The following is a 20,345-nucleotide window of genomic DNA, read 5'->3' on the forward strand; positions in this document are numbered from 1 at the left end:
TCTCTCATTTTCCTTCTCACATTCCCACTTCTATTATGAGTCTATTATTTATAATGTATAGGGGGTGGTTGGTGATAAGAAGCAGCCTCCCTGGGTCTCAGTTTTCAGGTTTCTAAAAGGAATGGTTTAATGTCTCTAAAAGGTAGCTTCCTGCTCTGGAGTGGGATGATTCTGGACTTCACCTTAGGTTGACCATCCTTATTGAAGCATTTCCTGAAAAATGTTAATGAGAACTCTTTTGCAGCCCTAAGTTTTTAAAGAAGTCTAATTCCTGATAAAATTGTTCTTGGGAAGTCTTGCTCAGTATATAGTTAATGACTACTTACCACCTTCTTGTAAGGTTTCTCATCTTTTGATTTTCTTTTTAAGTTGAGAAAAAGAACAATTTTTGTCTGTATTGTATTTTCACAAATATGGATAGCAAGAAACATTAGGGGAACTGTTTACAATTGGCGAATCAAAGTGGAGACTATGAGGAATGTTGTATTCTTTCAACTTTTCTGTAGGCTTGAAAAATTTCAGAATGAAATATCAGAGGTTAAAAATGGGCATGACTTTGCTAGCGTGTGAGATGCGTGCAATTGTGCGGTAGTTTGAACATTCTTTGGCATTGCCTTTCTTTGGGGTTGGAATGAAAACTGGCCTTTTTCAGTCTTATGGCCACTGCTGAGTTTTCCAAATTTGCTGGCATACCGAGTACAATACTTTCACAGCATCATCTTTCAGGATTTGAAATAGCTCAACTGGAATACCATCACCTCCACTAGCTTTGTTCATAGTGATGCTTTCTAAGGCCCACTTGACTTCACATTCCAGGATGTCTGGCTCTAGGTGAGTGATCACACCGCTGTGATTATCTGGGTTGTGAAGATCTTTTTTGTACAGTTCCTCTGTGTATTCTTGCCACCTGTTCTTAATATCTTCTGCTTCTGTTAGGTCCATACCATTTCTGTCCTTTATCAAGCCCATCTTTGCATGAAATGTTCCCTTGATATCTCTGATTTTCTTGAAGAGATCTCTTGTCTTTCCTTTTCTGTTGTTTTCTTCTATTTGCACTGATCACTGAAAAAAGCTTTCTTATCTCTCCTTGCTATTCTTTGGAACTCTGCATTCAAATGGGTATCTTTCCTTTGCCTTTCACTTCTCTTCTTTTCTCAGCTATTTGTAAGGCCTCCTCAGACAGCTATTTTGCTTTTTTGCATTTCTTTTCCATGGGGATGTTCAAAATTCTCCAAACCAGGCTTCAGCAATATATGAACCATGAACTTCCAAATGTTCAAGCTGGTTTTAGAAAAGGCAGAGGCACCAGAGATCAAATTGCCAACATCTGCTGGATCATGGAGAAAGCAAGAGAGTTCCAGAAAAACATCTATTTCTGCTTTATTGACTATGCCAAAGCCTTTGACTGTGTGGATCACAATAAACTGTGGAAAATTCTGAAAGAGATGGGAATACCAAACCACCTGACCTGCCTCTTGAGAAACCTGTATGCAGGTCAGGAAGCAACAGTCAGAACTGGACATGGAACAACAGACTGGTTCCAAATAGGAAAAGGAGTACGTCAAGGCTTATATTGTCACCCTGCTTATTTAACTTATACACAGAGTACATCATGAGAAATGCTGGGCTGCAAGAAGCACAAGCTGGAATCAAGATTTCTGGGAGAAATATCAATAACCTCAGATATGCAGATGACACCAGCCTTATCGCAGAAAGTGAAGAGGAACTAAAAAGTCTCTTGATGAAAGTGAAGGAGGAGAGTGAAAAAGTTGGCTTGAAGTTCAACATTCAAGGGAAATAGATGGGGAAACAGTGGAAACAGTGTCAGACTTTATTTTTGTGGGCTCCAAAATCACTGAGGATGCTGATTGCAGCCATGAAATTAAAAGACGCTTACTCCTTGGAAGGAAAGTTATGACCAACCTAGAGAGCATATTAAAAAGTAGAGACATTACTTGCCAACAAAGGTCCATCTAGTCAAGGCTATGGTTTTTCCCGTGGACATGTATGGATGTGAGAGTTGGACTGTGAAGAAAGCTGATCGCCGAAGAATTGATGCTTTTGAACTGTGGTGCTAGAGAAGACTCTTGAGAGTCCCTCAGACTGCAAGGAGATCCAACCAATCCATCCTAAAGGAGATCAGTCCTGGGTGTTCATTGGAAGGACTGATGCTGAAGCTGAAACTCAATACTTTGGCCACCTCATGCGAAGAGTTGACTCATTGGAAAAGACCCTGAATCTGGTTGGGGGCAGGAGAGGAGAAGGGGATGACAGAGGATGAGATGGCTGGATGGCATCACTGACTCGATGGACATGAGTTTGGGTAAACTCCAGGAGTTGGTGATGGACAGAAGGGCCTGGCGTGCTGTGATTCATGGGGTCGCAAAGAGTCAGACACAACTGAGTGACTTAACTACCTGAACTGAAAAATAGGCAACTGAGACAAGTCAAATAAAGCAATTTATTAAATGACAAGGGCAATCAAGGCTTAAGTGGGAGGACCTGGAATGGGTTTTTGGGCTCAGTTGCCATTCTAGTGCTTCCTGGGCCCTATCTCCTCCCTAAGGGAAAGACAGGTACAGGAAGGAATTTCCTCCAGGCTACTGCTTCTGAAGGAAATGTCTCTGAGTCTGGCAGCATTTGTATTTCTACTTACAAATTACCCAAATGGGCAAAGCAGGTGATAAGGACCTCAGCTCTATAAAAGTGCTCAATGAATGGCATTAGATAAATATGTTCACCCATTGAGAAGAAGTGGGTGGCTCTAATTCTGAACCTTGGATTTTCATTACTGACAGCGTTAAACAGAAAAGAATTCTATGGGCAGCAGTACTTGGTAGTGAAGGAAGGGATGTTAGGATAGGAGGGGAGACAAAATCAAAACCACACAGTCTATCCCTTCACTGTTTTCCTTGTACTGCATTGTGACCAGTGGAGTCTGAGCAGATCCTTGCCCTCTTTCTCTAGCTTAGAGCAACTCAGGAGAGAAATGTTGAACACACCCCAGGCTCTGCCTGAACCCAGGCTCACATGGCTTAAGAGGAAGGAGAGGTGAGTCTCAGGGGCAACTTTTCATGAACAGAAGGTGGTATTTGCCTGGCACTTTCCCCCACCTCATGTATACCATGTGCTTAATCGCTCAGTCGTGTCCGACTCTTTGCAGCCCCGTGGACTGCAGCCCAGGCCTCTTTGTCCATGGAATTTTCCAGGCAAGAAAACTGAAGCAGTTTGCCATTTCTTTCTCTAGGGGCTCTTCCCAACCCAGGGATTGAACCCACACCTTTTGCTTGGCAGGAGGATCCTTTATCACTGTGCCCCCTGGGAAGCCCTTGGTAACAAACTATGAAATCAAAATATCTGCGTCTGACGGGTGCACACTGCTCTGACGTGAGACATTTGTGAAAAGCTGAGTATCGCTACTCCGTGTAGTCGGTGCTGGGAGCTCTGGGTGGGTCGTCAGCCTGGGTGGGAGGCAGTCACTTTCACCCTGGTCTCAAGAAAGCATAGTGCTCTCACAGGTCTCTCATGACCTTTGGTTGCCTCCCTTGTGTCTGATCGAGCATGATGAGCAGCCGTGATGATAGGTAAGAAGCCAGTACTTCCATCAGAGCATTCAAAACATCATCACCTAGGGCACCCTTGATGGGGCAGACTCTGTGATTTCTGTTAGATCACCTTCATTTGAAACATATTTTCACTTCATCTACATTAACTCAGAGAAAATCAAGAGTTTTAAAAGCTGAAAAAAGGAAATAAGGTGAAATGCACTGATGCTAATGGTGTTGTGTCCAGTAGGTGGCACCTCAGCAAATCTCATTTGTAGCTGATGGAAGTAAACACGTTGAGAGGATTTTTTGAAAAGATACATTCATATTGCATGTGAGAGAAAGGTATGCCCTGGGCGCAGAGTGGTTCGTGAAGTCAACTGGGGGGGAAAAAAAAAACACAGTTGGACTTTGTAAAAATAACTCACTGTAAGAAAACTGTTGGAAGAGCTTATAAAAAGCTAGTGTCTGGTTGAAATTAAAATGCTTCCTCACATCACATGGAGATTTTTCACAACATTTGGGCTGCAGATTACTGCTATAAGTAAGACAGTGCTGTTAATCTTGATAACCTTTTGAGCTTTAGAGAATAATATATGATCAATGTTTGGGTATCAGGTTTGTATATTTGAATTATGTTCAGAAAATATTGAATACTTGAGCTGGAGAAATTCCTTCCTCTAATATTTTAAAGGTCATTTTAGTGCATCATGTTAGGTGTAATTCATGAAAGAATAGACTTCATGTTTCTAGAATGCAATGTTAGAAACTTTTAATGCATGTGCAGTTAAACACCACACCAAATCAGCAGCCTCATGCTAAGAATCTGTTATGGTTTTTATGAACATAAAGAAACACAACTTTATAACACAAAGAAAGATGCTTCTTCAGAAACATGCAAAGGAAGCAGCATTTTCACTCCATAAATACAAGTGTCCCCTCTGAAAACTGAGTAGTGAAATTGGTAACTTATTTCTAAAATGTGAACTGCAGAAGGCAAGTAAGAATTTTTTTTTTAATCCTGCTTTCCAGTTAAGTATTCAAATGCATTGTGTATTTTTCCCTAAAGAAGTCTATATCTTTCCTGATGACTTAAGGAATCACTGTGTAATGTTTTACAAAATGAAATCAGAGTTAATCTATTTATATTTTCTGTAGATAAAATGGTCAGGGTACACACGTCCTTTTGTGTTTAGTTTTCTTCAGAGGACAGTTAAAGAACGCAATTAATAGGCGCCTCACAAATGCCCTTTCCTATCTGTCTCAGAGGAGAGTGGTGACAGCCACTGAAGGTTGTCAGGTGAGGTATAAAACCGTCACCCGAGTTCGGGTGGCATTGGGGAAACCTCAGGAAGGACAAGATGAAGGATCCTGTTTGCTTTTAATAATTGAGTCATTGTAATGTCTTTAGTAAGACCAAGACAGATAGGACTTACTCAGTTCACTGAGCTTCAATTTTAGAGAAAGATTGTACAAAAATGCCTTGCCTTTCCATGGAAATGCTCATCTTTGATGAGGAGATTAAAAGGCATGTTCTTTCACAGCTATGGGAGTCGATCCTTCCTTTCCTTGCTATTCCCGTCACCTCTCTCCCCTCGCCCTGCTCTCAGGCTGAACCGTCACTTACCAGGTAGGTGACGGGAGTTAGTGGTAAGCAGCGGGGACCTTTGACCACTGGGCTCCCGGCCTCTTCCCCATTGCCCCACTCGCTAGTTCCGCTTCTCTCAGAGCAGCGGACACCCAAGCTTGTCTGCCAGTGGAGTCACCGGGGAGATTCAAAAATCACTCACGTTTGCCTCCCGCCCCCACCCCCGCCTAAGGTAGGGATTTAATCGGTCTGGGCGTAGCTTCCGTCTTTGGACCCTCTATGAGGGCTCTTCCAGTGATTCTGACGTGCAGGTCGCTCTGGGCACCATCATTTACGTCCTCTTCCCAGACTCCTCTCATTCTCTACCCAGCCTCCTGTGTTTGCAGCATCAGCACCTTGAATAAATATTTGTCCCTGAGAGTCCACCAGTCCCCTTGTCGTTCTGTTTTGTTTTTTCCATGTGTTTTGAGAGCCCATGACTCTGTTCCAATGGAACAGATTCTCTTCCCTCTTTCTATCTTGACATCCATCTTAATGCCTAATCCCTAGCAGCTGTTTAGAAATTGGTTTTTGAATCAAGTGCATAAAATTGTGTGTGTGTGTGTGTGTGTGTGTATGTATGTTTGGTAATACAACAATTTAAACAAGTTGATTCATGTAATTCTGACTCAGGGCATTTTTACTGCTCAGGTAGATACTTCTTTACTTGAAGAGCTGAGATTTCCTAATCTCCCATCTTTTCTTAAAGTGATGATAAGTACATAAAATTAGAAAGGAATATGTTCTCTTGTGTGGTATTAGCTTGTGTCACAAAATCCAGCTTTAGATGAGGGGACGAAAGAAGACTAAGCCAGGTTCAATGAAACTCAAGGAAATAAGTGTAGAGTGTTGTCAGTTTCTAGCAGGAGAATTTCCTACCGCCTTCCTTACCTAGAGAATATTAATTTATCTAATTGATCATAATCTGGTCAATTTATTGTAGCATTAAAAATGAAAATCAGTTACCATGCCAAAATATTCAGTGATGTGCCTGAGACTTTTAACATTTTATTTTATTTTATTAGGTGATAATGGAAGGCATAATTGTTAATGTTTGATTCTGGCAAGATACAATTAGTTTCTGTGAAACACATTGTGCATTAATGATGTCATTAAGATTAATGAATATAAAGGAATGAACTAGGGATTTCAAATAGAACTGAGTGACTTTCTAACAGTCTGTAAAACTTGAGATAGATTTCCTTGATTTTTTGAGAAGAATATGCCAGAGCCCCTGCTGCATTTTCATATAGACTAGAGAGAAATTAAATCAGCTACCTAGGCAAATCAAAGTTTTAAAATACTTTTTAGGAAGATTGTTGTATACTGATTTCAGTCTGTGAAAGCTACCTCCTAATTTTACTTTAAGAATTATTTTTAAGACCATTTTTTGGAAACTTCTATGTCCTGTGTGTGTGTGTGTGTGTGTGTATACACACACTGGTGTTTAAGAAAATCAGGGTAATAAATCATTGTTCATTAAATTAGAGATGACACTGTGGTGGTGTCTATTCCAGATGTTCCCCAATAGACATCTATTACATTTATATTTAAAATATTATTAAGAAACCCAGACAAGTTAAGCATTTTTCTTGAGCAAACAGATGGAGAAAGGAAAAATTGGGAGAGACTACCTGTCAAAGTTTCAGATGAGCGTCAAGGACTAAATGTTCAATAACAGGACCCTAAGAATCATGGTGTTTTGAGTGGTGTTGCGTGACTCTATGTTCTTGGAGTGTAGAGGGCAGCTCTGTCGCTGCAAGACGAAACGAAAACCCAATGCATCTGTGGCCCATGCACTTGTAATTTAAGCCCTGTGTTTGCAGTATCCTCTTACTGAACCAGATAGATAGAGGTTCCGTGTCTCAGGTGAAGCTTCATGTGTGAGTTCGTCTCCTTGGTCTGACCTTCAGCTAATGCTTCTGTTTCTCCGTCTCTGCTTGGGCTTGTTTGGTTTTCTTTCTTTCTTTTCTTCGTTTGTCTGTCTATTTTAAAGTTTTGCAGGGCAGCCCTTGCCCTTGAGTTGCAGTTGAAGCAGTTTTGGACCACAGGAGTGGACCACCAAAGTGAAGGAGGGAGGGAAGGTATTTTGGGAAAGTGGCTGCTGTATGGGCACCGGGACCCAGGCTGAGAACTGAATGCCTTCGTTGGCTCTGCCTTTTGACTGTTCCCTTGACCTTGGGCTCTTCTTTTAACCTCATTGCCTCGCTTTCCTCATGGGTAAATTGGGTCAGTCTCTTCCTTTTCTCCTTTGAAAGAAGCTGATGAGGATTAATGAGGTAGAATCTGGAGCACATTTTGTGTTTCTCCGAAGAGTACATTTCAGGGAAGCTGGAGGACAGAGTCGATATCACAGAGAAGTGGAACTCACACTGCTTACCGTGTTAGATGACAGAGTCCCAAGGAGCACTTGCTCTCCATCAACTGAAAATGAGTTGTGGGCACAGCCCCATTTTGGCTCACTTCTAAATCGGATGCCATGTTAGTACAGGATGATGGAAGGAAAGGCAAACCAATTTGAGGAGCAGTGGAATGACAAACAGGATTCAGGATAGATGTCTGACTGCCACCCGCTTGCCTGAAGGAAAGCAACTTGTTTGTTTTTAATCATTGCTATCTGCATCTCTCCTCAGCATTTTGCAGAAGAGTCACCAATATTGCTCGACTCTATGAACATAATCCAAAAAAGATCAGAATGAGGTTCCCAGCAAAACCTCAGAATTAATCGAACCTGGAGCCTCAAGATAGAATAAGGTTCCAGATGTGATCGCTGGATTTAAAACAGTTTGCTTGAGGCTCTTCAGATCTATATCGTAATTCATATGGATACAAGCACAGGGACGAAGAAAGACTGGTTACTTCATGCGTGAACTCCCACCCTAATTTTGTTTAGCATGCTGTCTTTGGTCAATCAGCTTTTAAATTCTGAGATGACTAGGCTTGGTTTTTCTTCTTAGAAGATTCTCCATAACTTTTCTTCCCTTGTAGTTGCTTTTTTGGAGTAGTTTAGTTAGGTAACAGTACATTTAGCCTAGAACTTAACTTCTTGTCATTGTAGGACTGAAAAAGAAAAGTTCAATGCATGTGTAGCCTAAAAGTGCATTTATAATCTCTGATTCAGTATATATAATCTCTGATTCCATTAAACTCAGAATAGAGTTCAAAATTTGAAAATACTCTTCATCTTTTATCTCTAGGTAGATCTCATCACTTTAGGAATAATTTTAGAAATCTCTGTTTCAGAAGCTCATAAAGTACTTAGTTGATGCCAGGAATATTATCACGCGTGTAAACACACTGACACACCCATGTCTGAAGCTCATACAGTGGGTAGGTAGCCTGTGGTGGCAATACAGCAGTATGACTCCACTCATCTACTCCTGTCTCCATCTATGTATTAATGTGATGTATAGGAGTTTGCTAAATATTAGTTTATGGTCCCAGTGTTAGCTGTGTGTCATTTAGAGATGAAGGGACATAATTGGAAGAAAAAAAATTGGAGCCATTTCCCATTGTCAGATCTTCATAAATGCCCCTCGATGAAAAAAATGCAGTTGTGTTACCCAGTTTTATTAGAAATGCTATATTTTGTTGGATCCGTGTGTTCACAAAGTAGAGAATATTTTCCTGCCGTGATTGATGTTGGGGCATTTATGAGGATAGTCTGCTATATTTCATATGTATATGAGGGTGTCATTGTTAAAATGTTCAAAAGAAAATTACGTATGTGATTTATATTTTATTATTCCCTCCTAGGATGTAATTTTTTCAATACCATGATTCCCGTCATATTGTCAGTGGTGATTTGGTGGCTAATATGCCAGAAATAATTAGATTTTAAAAGGTGATGTGGACGTCAAGACGATATAGCTTTCTTCATGCCTGTTACATTGTAGAAGTCACTGATTGCATACATTGTAACTAACGGTCTTCAGGGTTACAGGCAGGATGGAAGATGCAGCTATATGCAGGAAGCGTGGGATGCAGCATATTTCAGAGGCATATGCTTGGTACTGACCCTACCTGCAGTTTTCACTAAATGAAACATGTGTTTTAGAAAATGCCACTCTGTGGATAAATTCAGACTTTTGTGTATTATCAGTGGGAAGACGTGGATCCTCTCTTTTCTTTTGAAAGTGAGAAAATTCCTCCTCTCCCTAGAAGGCATCAAGCCCTTTTGTTTTAGTCTCCTTGACAGGTTTATTTTTTTTTTCCCCCTTTGGGGAGAAAAAGACATACAGTATGAACAGCATTTTTTCAACTTTTGAGATTAGAACTTTATTTTTCAGTTTTACATGACCGTTTTAAAATACAGGGCAAGGTAATTTGTAGTTTCAGTCTTTATTCCTGAGCATAATAGCTCCTGGGACTTTGTAGAAGAGAACCTATTTCTGAGTACCTTTTGGGCATTGATGACCCTGGTAATCTGTATCACTTGTATGTTACTTTAATGTTTCTGAAGATGAGACTAATGCTGTAATATTCTGGTATTGGACATGCGTGAAGATGAGTGTCAGCTGTAGCCAAGCATTTAACAGTTAACATGAAGTCCACAGCGCACTTTTCAGCCCCCACGCTTCAGCACATCCCTGGTGTCGGAGCACTGCTTTCTCACTTGGGAGAGTCCTGATGAGGAGGCACTGCTGGGAAGCTAAGTTCCACCCTCAACCCTGCACATACTTGGCCAGTCGAAGGAGCCTGAGACCAGGCAGGTAGCTGAGGGGCATGTGAAGCAGATGCTTGATGAGACGCTCAGAGCCTGGAGGAGGAAGGGGAGTTTTGAGTCATGGTTGTGCAGTCAGTAGAGGAGGGACCAGGTGCCCAGTGTGAGGGGCACAGACTGCTCCTGCCTGGGGGCCACTGGGACCCAGTTTCCCAGCAGGTGGCCTCCTCCTCTTCCCAGTTCCCACTGCTAAGCCTGTAGTAACATCTTAATTCCCCAAACTGAAGCTCAAGAAGTGGAGGGACTTTCCCCAGTTTCCTGGCTGTCTTGGTGGAGCCTGCCCTGGGGCACTGAATCTCAAAGCGGGACACTTTCTTCCAAGGAGGCTGGGAAGTCATGACTCCTGGAAAACGGAAGGAAAAGTCAGGGTTGGAATTTCCCCTCCCTTTCAGCTTCTCATCACTGCTCAGGCCAGCCTTGCCCTGAGTCATTTCACCTGAAAGGAAAGAGTGATTTACTGAGTGCCTTCGATGGCAGATTCCAGAAAACTGAAGTGTGTCAGTCTGCAGACTGAAAAGCTTTGTAAAGTCCACGAGTTCATGGGAATATGTAGCATGCTGGCACCGTAAAACTGCAAAGGGAGCCTTGGTTCTGTAGAATTGACTATATTTGAATACCAGACCACCTGACCTGCCTCTTGAGAAACCTGTATGCAGGTCAGGAAGCAACTGTTAGAACTGGACATGGAACAACAGACTGGTTTCAAATAGGAAAAGGTGTACGTCAAGGTTGTATATTGTCACCTTGCTTATTTAACTTATATGCAGAGTACATCATGAGGAACGCTGGGCTGGAAGAAGCACAAGCTGGAATCAAGATTGCCGGGAGAAATATCAATAACCTCAGATATGCAGATGACACTACCCTTATGGCAGAAAGTGAAGAGGAACTCAAAAGCCTCTTGATGAAAGTGAAAGAGGAGACTGAAAAGGTTGGCTTGAAGCTCAACATTCAGAAAACAAAGATCATGGCATCTGGTCCCATCACTTCATGGGAAATAGATGGAAAAACAGTGGAAACAGTGTCAGACTTCGTTTTTTTGGGCTCCAAAATCACTGCAGATGCTGATTGCAGCCATGAAATTAAAAGACGCTTGCTCCTTGGAAGGAAAGTTATGACCAACCTTGATAGTATATTAAAAAGCAGAGACATTACTTTGCCAACCAAGGTCCGTCTAGTCAAGGCAATGGTTTTTCCCGTGGTCATGTATGGATGTGAGAGTTGGACTGTGAAGAAGGCTGATCGCCGAAGAATCGATGCTTTTGAACTGTGGTGCTGGAGAAGACTCTTGAGAGTCCCTTATACTGCAAGGAGATCCAACCAGTCCATTCTAGAGGAGATCAATCCTGGATGTTCATTGGAGGGACTGATGCTGAAGCTGAAACTGCAATACTTTGGCCACCTCATGCGACGAGTTGACTCACTGGAAAAGACTCTGATGCTGGGAAAGGTTGGGGGCGGGAGGAGAAGGGGACGACGGAGAATGAGATGGCTGGATGGCATCACCGACTCTGTGGACATGAGTTTGAGTGAACTCCGGGAGTTGGTGATGGACAGGGAGGCCTGGCGTGCTGTGATTCATGGGGTCGCGGAGAGTCGGACACGACTGAGCGACTGAACTGAACTGAACTGAAACAAATATGTGTTATGTTTAGAACTGTATACTTTGGGAGCCAGAAGGGTGAAGATTTGTGAGAGTGGAACCTTTGGAGGCCCAGGTGCATTTGAGAAGGAACGGAGGCCACACCCCAGAACTATTCCCTGGCTGCTTTCTTCCTCCACCCAACTCTTGCCAAGGGGCGGCGAGCTCTCTTCAGCCCTAAAGTAGCTGAGTTGTTGTTGTCCAGTCACTCAGTCGTGTCTGGCTCTTTGCGACCCCATGGACTGCCTCACGCCAGGCCTCCCTGTCCCTCACCAACTGCTGGAGTCCACCCAAACTCATGTCCATTGAGTCAGTAATGCCATCCAACCATCTCCTCCTCTGTCGTCCCTTCTTTTGCCTTTAGTCTTTACCAGCATCAGGGTCTTTCCTAATGAGTTGGCTCTGCGCACCCTCCTCCTTTTGATTTTTAGAGACCTGTGGCCATGAATCTGGGATTCCACAAGCTCTTTCTGGTGTGTTCTGACCAGGGATAGCTTAGAATGTGGTAATTTTCACTTTGAAGCTAAAAATTTTACACCTCTCATGCATTCTTTTCACCTTGAAAACAGGTTTTTCTTCTGTGTTTAAACATTAAGAGGCAGTGGGGTTGTTAGAAACCCAAACTCCAGAGTCAGTCTGTCAGGATTGGTACCCCAGTTCTACCCTTCCTTGGCTGTGTAATCTTTGGAAAGTTAACTTAACTTCTCTGGTCAGTTCTCTTATCTGTATAATGGGGATGGTAATATGCCTAATTCATAGGGTCGTTGAAAGAATTAGATGAGATGACTTGTATAAAGTACTTCGAGCAGTGATTGTCACATACTGTGTGATCAGTATTTGTTGGCTGTTATTAGAAATTAAACATGGAGGAAAATAAAGTGCTAAAATTAAGGATTATAAATGTCAACACTGAAATGTATATTTTAAGTAAATCTCGCAGCTGCATTTGTTACTGGTGTTCAGGGTTCTCTTTACCACTTAAACTGCCAGAGGAATAATAATAATCACAATAATAGATATTTTATATGCATTGTCATGAATGACCTGTTTCTTATTTGCAACTTTTTATGACCTTTATGTTACCTTTTTAAAATATGACATACGCATTGGCCACTGGCATTTATCTATGAGTAGAAAAAATAATCAATGAATGAATGACGGAATTTATCCACTGGCTATATTGGATTTCCTCATGAGTGAACAGAGGCTACAAACCCTTGGTCAGTTGTCTCAAAGTAACAAGATGTTGTGGCTAATGCATTTTGTGGGTGTTTGTCTACCTTGCTAAGAAGTAGTAATGGCTACAAATACACGCAAAAGCAAACACTAAGGACAAATCCCATCACAGATTGTGGCGATGGTACTAGAAATTACATTCTGAGCACACTGAGAGCTCTGGTGAGATGAGGAATGCGGACTCTCCTCCCTCAGGCTGGTCTGGAGGGAGCAGCCTCCCACTCCACCAGGAAGTGATCCTCCCCTCCCCTCACTCATCACCTCCTTGGTTTTTGGGTAAGGGGTCCAGGAGCCAGAGGCTGAGAGCTGTCGGCAGAGAGTGGATTTAGCCGGTGGAATAGACTGGGTCAAGTTAGGTGTGGAAACATCCCCCAGCTTTGGTTTTTTAAAAAATTGCTCACAGTGTTCCTTACCAAGGTTTCCTGGTGCAAGGTCAGTTGCTGAAGAGTGGGTAAAATCATAAGCTACATTTACTTTAAGAAACCAATGTGGATCAGGAGGAGTGAGGTGTACCTTGGTTTTAAATGTGTGAGAAATACGTGTCTGTGTAAATCACGTGACACACCTGTGTCCCAGCACAAGGTGACATCGCTGTGGATGTCAGTGATCACAGAATCTCACTCTTTGTGAAAATTTGTACAACCAAACTCTTCCCACCCCTCCCCCTGATTTTTCTCCCCTGGAATTTGGTCTTGTTTTTGTTTCTGTGAACCATTTATTGTAACAATGAATAAAATCTAGATTTGGTCCTTATTGCAGTATCCACAGATTTTGAGTATTCTATGATTGTGTGTACACAAGGTGTACACATTTAAATAATTTTTTTTAAATCAAGTACCACAAAGCCTCTGGCTCCAGATTATAATTAATGACAGCCTACCAAATTTTATTTGAATACACATGTAAAAGCTGTAAATGTTGAGTTTGGTACTTTGTGAACTGACTCATAATAATATGAACAGATTCCACGAAGGTATAAAATTGCAGGAAAAATGAGTTTATTAATGGAAATTAGGCTCGCTCCTAATTATTACCTGTGAATAGTGTCATCATTTGAAGTTTTTATTGCATTTTAACACATGGCTTATCTTGATGAGAAAATATATAGCAAAGGGTAAATGTAGCAATTTTCCTTTTACTATTCCCTCTGCTAAGCCATTATTGCTTGATGTTATTTTTCAGCAGCCTTTCATTTTTGTCCTAAATGTTTTTGCCTCTGGCTGGTTTTATTTCTTTAAAATGTACGTGTATCACTTCTCAAAGTGATACATTTTGACAGGTAATCGATATTTTTTCATACTAGATTTGATGGTGCAATGGTCATAATCTTCATCATAGGCTTAGTTAATGGTTGAATACTATCCTAGATTTTTATCTCAAAATATTCCTTTGTTAAGAAACATACTTTTCACCTTTAGCCAAGATCCCTTTTTATCAACCCCAGCCACCAAACAGGTCTAGCTGCCGAGTGCCTACGATGCCCAGAGCCCACTTATCTGAGACACACATCACCTGACTTTTTGTCAGTGTGTCCTCGAAATGTCTTCTGATAGCCCTTCCAACCATCTTACTCGATTGGTCACAGAAAAGGTACTTCTGGGCTCTACATTTTTATTTTTTTCCTCCCGACATCCTATGATCTCTGCTTGAAGGGGAAAAGTCTTTTCCCTTCCTTTTCTTTAGTGGGAACTTGATGTCCTCTATCAGACCCCACTCTCTCTAGAAGGACCAGCGCAATGACGATCACAGCTCTCAGATCACAAGCACAGAGAAGGACACCATGCTCGGCTTTTGCTTTTCCAAGTTCAGCTTCTTGGGTCATGATTTTTTTTTCTTCTGAATTCAGTTAGGACTTTCTTATGCCTCTGTGGGCAGATAACAATGACATCTAAGTTGGTAAATATATTCTGACCTGCTGCCAAGGTACTTTGTCAAAGCCGGCATGTCAAATTCAAGGAGCTGCTTAAGCTCTTCTCTCAGGAGGGTGAATTGAGGGAGAAAGGGCAACAACTGTCATTCCTTTTGTTTTCATTGAACAGAAAGGTCTTCCTTGTGCAGGAAAAGATTAAAGTACAGGTGGGCCTGTCAAGGATGGGAATCTGTTTCCAACCCCTTTGCAGATTCTCCCACAGAGAGCTCACCGATTCCTCCCTTCCAGACCCTAGATTTTTTCTTTTCATTTCTTCTCTGCCTTTTTTTTTTTTTTTTGGTCCTTCGATTTAAACAAAAATGCATAGTATTTTGAAAAATCTATAAAAAATTGTGCTGGAAGGTTGGGGGTACATTTTGGTTTGAGCAGTGACTAGTTTGGTGCCTTTTCTTTGCTTTTAGAGATGACCTTACTCCTCCACCCAAGAGCAAGAGCTAAAAAGTCTCTGGGGTTTGCTTCCTTTAAGTGGTATCCAGTGACCATGCCTCAGTGGTAAAACACCCTGACACCCTTCTCCGTGGATACTTCTGTGAGGGGTGGATGGGTGGGGGGCAGCGTTTCTTGACAGAGTTTCATTTTGTATGTCTAGAGATGTCTGAGAAGATGGTTTGGGAACATAAAATGCAATCAATTTTCCTCAGTGGTTAGATTCATAAATCTCTGAGCTATTTTTAATGACATAATCTAATCAATTGATAGCAAGCCTACGAGTGTGTTGACAGCCAGAAAGAGAAGACAGCTAGTGTAACAGCAGGTGTCTGGGTAGGAACCACTTGTCATTTCCTCCCCACCCCCGTGCTTAGAAATTGCTAGATACCTGCCTTAGGTAAAAACTAGAAACTACTGATTTTTTAAAAGTAAATTATGCATTATGCCTGCCTTCTTGACTATCTTTCAAGAAAAAAGTCTATCTAATGGATAAAGTGAAGAAGGAGGTAGTTCTGAGACAAACTACAGGTAGCCCTAGTATTTGCTTCTCAGGACCATAACTGTGCTCCCAATTTAAATGTCTTCAGAAAAAAAAATCAAGGGGGAATAATTTATTATAAATTGGTAGTATCAGATATTGTTACTCCTGTGCTGGGCCAGTAATGAAAACTTAATATGCATCTCTTGGTTGCTTTGAATTGAAATAAGATGAGGATGAGCGGAGTAAACAAGCTGAAACAGACTGTGAAATTGCACGTGATGGGTATCTTTTTCTCTTTAGATGTTTATGGACTAGAAATAGGTTAATATTCCACCTAATGATGGGTCTTAGAATTTCTTCTCCCTTTTTCCATTTGGGTCTGGTATCAACAGAGAAAGTTGTTAACATGAGGAACATTAAAATCTGAACTGTATCTTTGGGCTAGGAATGGGTGGTGAGGTATTTATGTAAATAAACTGGCTTTGGCGCTGGGAGGGGTAAGGGTTCCTCCCCCTGTAAGTGGAAAGCCGCCGCCCTGAGCCCTCTGTTTTCAGGTTTTCCGGCTGCCTGTGTGTTCTATTACCTTTTTTTTTTTTTCTCCTTTGATGCCATCAGAAAAGATGAGCGGCAGGAAGGTGGTGCTGCTTGGCTGGCCAGCTGTGCCCTAGTTTCTCACCGTCCCAATCAGCAGCTGCTGTTTGCAGAGGTGTCTGTCACCGCTGATTGACTTAGCTACTTTGACCTTATAGTTGCTTCCGAAGGGACTTGACCCGCGACCACCGCCGAAAGCTATTTTCTGGTCGCCTGGAATGCCAGGGCCAGTATTCTGAAGGAGCAGTGAAAGCAGGGCTCCCACGGTTTCTTATCTGCTAGCAAGAGCCTCCTCTGCCTGGGTGGATGCTTTCGGTGTCTAAGCCCACTTGCTGCGCTTTCGCACCGAACTGCAAGCATCCGTGATCCCCGAAGTTGCTGGAGTGAATAACGAAGCGGGACCAGCTGACTCAGGGCTCCAATCAGCTAGAGCGTGATGTAAGTGTTTAGCAGCTGCCGGCTCTGAATTAGCGTGCCGAAGTAGCGGTAGTACGGCATGGCTAGACTGTTGTGAGAGGCTCAGAGAAAGCGGAGGGGCAGATGGATGAGTCCAGCATTCTGAGACGAAGAGGGCTCCAGGTAGGAGATGCTTCCGTCCTTGAAACAAACGCAGCCTTGCCGGTGGCCAGCCGTGGAGGATTTCAAAGTTCCCTTTTCATTCTTTTTCTGGGCACAAATACAGTTCTTAGTATCCACTTGGCAACGTGATAGGCTAAGTCTCTCTTTACAGAACTCAGCAACACATCACAGGGTTCAATGAGAAAGGCTCTATTGTCAGAGACAATAGATCGGACTTTTAGTTTGAGACTTTGTTGCTTGTTTGTTGTCTTTTTTTTTTTTTTCCTGCTGGTTGTTCAAGAATAGTTAAATTGTGGCTGGCAGTGACAGCTGATGAGCTGGTTGGGCTTTCTGTCAAGAGTCTGGAAAGTCTGTTGAGGGTAGCAACTCTGTTCAATTCTGGGAACACAAGACTCAGTTCTGTGTCAGACTCAGCCCTTGCGGCAGCAGCATCTGTCTGATTGCCTTGCAGATGTGTGCAGCTGTTGAGAGGTTTCTCCTGTCAATGAGATGAAAGTTTCTACTAGCAGTTCAATCAGAGTTCCCTGTAATTTGTTTATGTTGAGATGAGGAAAGATATGTATCATACCGCCTTGATTCTTTGTGCCCAAGTTTCTCTAATTAAATTACTTTGACTTTAGTATACAAATGTATTCCAAGTTAAAACTTGGCAGATCAGAAAACTTGGAAAAAACATCTGCTTGGCAGTTTGTAAGTTTCAGGAAGCCAAAATATGAGTATGTTCAAAATTAGTTTGTTTAACTCCTTGTTAACTCTTTTTTTTCCTGTATATAAGGGGTAGTTTTCTCTGTGAAAGGATCTAATCATTAGCCATTGATAAACTCTCATTCATTATTTTTGAAACTAAAACAAAAAGTGCTTGGGAAAACCCACTATACCTTACATGTAGAAATGCCTTTCAATATTCCTTAATGGTCTTTGACTCACGGCCAATGTAGCTGTCTGCTTTTTGTTTTAAATGTCAATTGCTAATACTAATATTATTCATATTACTCTAATACCATAATAATATTATAGATAAACTAAAGGATTATTTGTAGGTAAGCAAAAGAGGGATTAAAAAAGTTGGGGTTAAATGTCATCTATTGTTCCAGACCTAAGTAAACAGACTGCCTCTAATGATTTTCAGTGTGGTCATTGTTTTGAATGTACAGTGTGGTTAGTCACTGCTGTGGATTTCCTTTTCTTTGTTTTCATCACATCTATAAAGTTCTGGTAATGCACAGCTGTTTGTGTGGGTCCATGTCCTTTTTGGAGTTGCTAGTTAAATATGGAAAGGCTCTTTGTTAAAAAGGTGATAAACTCTATCAAACTCCTAATGGTCAGATTATTAGTGTGGTGATGGCAATTCTCCTGAGAGTTTTCTCTCTCCTTTAATTCATTTTAGATCATTCAAAGTGTGTTTTTGATAGGAAACTCCTTTTTATGATTAATTTCTGTAATATAGGTTATCACAATTTCAGAGGATATGATTGAGATATATGGTGCTTTTGAGGGTATAGATTTTGTAGAACTTTTCATTTTAGACATTTTTGTGACTCTTTAAAATAGCCAAGCTATTTCCTACCTAAGATTTGAAGCAAAACAAAGCAAACATTGCTGGTTAATATAGTACTTAGACTGTTAGATCTTCATGGCACTTAACATTCTCCTACTGTGTCTGCCATACTCTACTATATAATAGATAAAGAATGTCTGCTTTCTATTATAAATGAAATAAAACTCTCCACAATGTGAGAAATAGTAATATAAAAGTGCTTAAAAGTTCTGCCATCTCGTAGATGCGACTTTATTTTGGCTTAAAAGAAAGCCTGTTAATCTTTTACTCCCATTATATCCAGTATTTATTTTGAAAGACATGGCACATATAGGGTAGCTGTTTTAAGAAATTCCAATATTAGGAAACTTCTTACAAAATACCAGATGTAAGTATACATTTGTATTACAAAAGATGTCACTGTGGAGTTCTTATGAGCAACGCCACCTAGTGAATTTAGGAATTAAGTTAATTTTCAAATACACACTATATGAAACATTCCAACACACAAATGAGGTACACCTGTAGTGAAGCTAGTCTGAAACCTACTCTTTAGGATGCTTGATTCTGACTGTGTTGCTAGGTGATCTTGAGCAAGTCACCAACTCTCTTATTTGTTGTTTGAATCTATTTTTAAGTTAGAAGAATTACCTGTAAGGACAGTTATCACTATTTATAGGGAGCATATGACAGACTATATTACCTAATAATAAGAGATGAATAGATGCTTAGTGTTAGATGCTTAGAATTGGAACAGATTCATTCTTTAACTTAAAGTCTAGTGTCAGAAATCTGGAGTATACGAATATTCCAATTCTCTAAAATTTAATTTTGCAATAATGCAGAATGTGTTTAGTATAGAACAATATAGTATGTGTTTAGAACCTGTTTTTAGAATTTCAGTACCTCTAGCTCTTAAAACACAGACCTGCTAAGGTGTTTTTAAAATTCGGACTCTGAAAAATTATTTTTCACCAGAACGTATAATTTGTCAAGGCATGACTACTTCATAAAATGGCAACAAAACTTAGTCATTCATCTTTAGTGACTGCACGTTGCCATCTTTGCTGTGGACTGTATTAATATTTCTAGTCCTACCGAAAGCACTTCAGTCACTGCCTTTGAAATGAGAATGAGAGAAAGAGGCCCCAGTGGCTTCCCTGGTTGGAATCTGGGAAACTTTTCAGATTGCATCTCCAAACATGGGAAATTCCGATGGATGGATGCTTGGGCAGACCTTGGACTTGGGGCAATTTGAATTTCTCGACAGGTCTAATTCGTCAAAGGATAACTGGCTCCTTTTGGTCCTAATATCCCTCAAACACGGGTCATATTTTTTAACTGTCAGGGAAATTGTTTCAGTGATTTCTGTTATGTGGTTCCCTTTTATTTGTTTTAGTGAAAGTGTCCCTATCCCTAATGCGATAGATCCCAAGGCTGGAGAAAAATGAACAACGAGCATCATTAAAGCAGGCACTAAGAGGGGCAGGGGTATCCCAGAACGGCCTCCTGGGAGCCCATTCCTGCCATTCTCTTGTGCTTTGCTTTGCTTGGTAACCTCTTCTGTTGATTTACCCCATCCCCAATTAAATCTGACCACTTCCATCCACTGTCATGTGTACCTGGAATATTCATTTTTTTTTCAAATATGGTGTGGTTACCAACTAAATGTTTATAGACATCTAGATTTGTGTTTAGGTTTTTGTTTCATTTGCTTTTCTTTTCCCTATACCTTACCCCATCCCCCAGCCTTATTTGAAACAACAAAAACCTAACATTCTTGCCTTGGCCTCAGTTCTGATTTTCCCCTGGCTGGAATTCAGCTTTAGAAGCAAGTGGACTCACATTCTGCCTGGGTATCAGACTCCCTCTGTTGCTAGAATATAGGTCATTCAGGTCCCAGTGTCTCAGGGCTTCTTCTGTGTCGACGTTAATGTGGTTGTGTTTATACTCCACCTGAACTTTAATGGAGGATCATTACGTGGGAGTGCTGCTCTGTCCTTATTCATCTGAAGACTCCGGGTG

General features: G+C 41.3%; 1 protein-coding gene across 10 annotated transcripts in view; it reads left to right on the forward strand.

The window, feature by feature from the left end:
• MAST4 (microtubule associated serine/threonine kinase family member 4) overlaps positions 1 to 20,345 on the forward strand; it is a 642,435-nt gene that overhangs the window by 246,929 nt on the left and 375,161 nt on the right. The window contains exon 1 of one of the 10 annotated variants that reach the window (XM_055421948.2): positions 16,220 to 16,783. The exons of 8 other annotated variants lie outside the window; for them this stretch is intronic. In XM_055421948.2, the coding sequence (XP_055277923.2) occupies positions 16,745 to 16,783 (39 nt within the window). In that variant the 5' untranslated portion in view covers positions 16,220 to 16,744. Of the gene's footprint in view, positions 1 to 16,219; positions 16,784 to 20,345 lie in introns of those variants that run through there. One more of the 10 variants, XM_055421950.2, reaches the window with a different exon arrangement.

The sequence above is a fragment of the Moschus berezovskii genome, chromosome 18, assembly GCF_049115385.1.
Source record: "Moschus berezovskii isolate FMDL1 chromosome 18, NW_MosBer_1.0, whole genome shotgun sequence".
NCBI classification, from domain to species: domain Eukaryota; kingdom Metazoa; phylum Chordata; class Mammalia; order Artiodactyla; family Moschidae; genus Moschus; species Moschus berezovskii.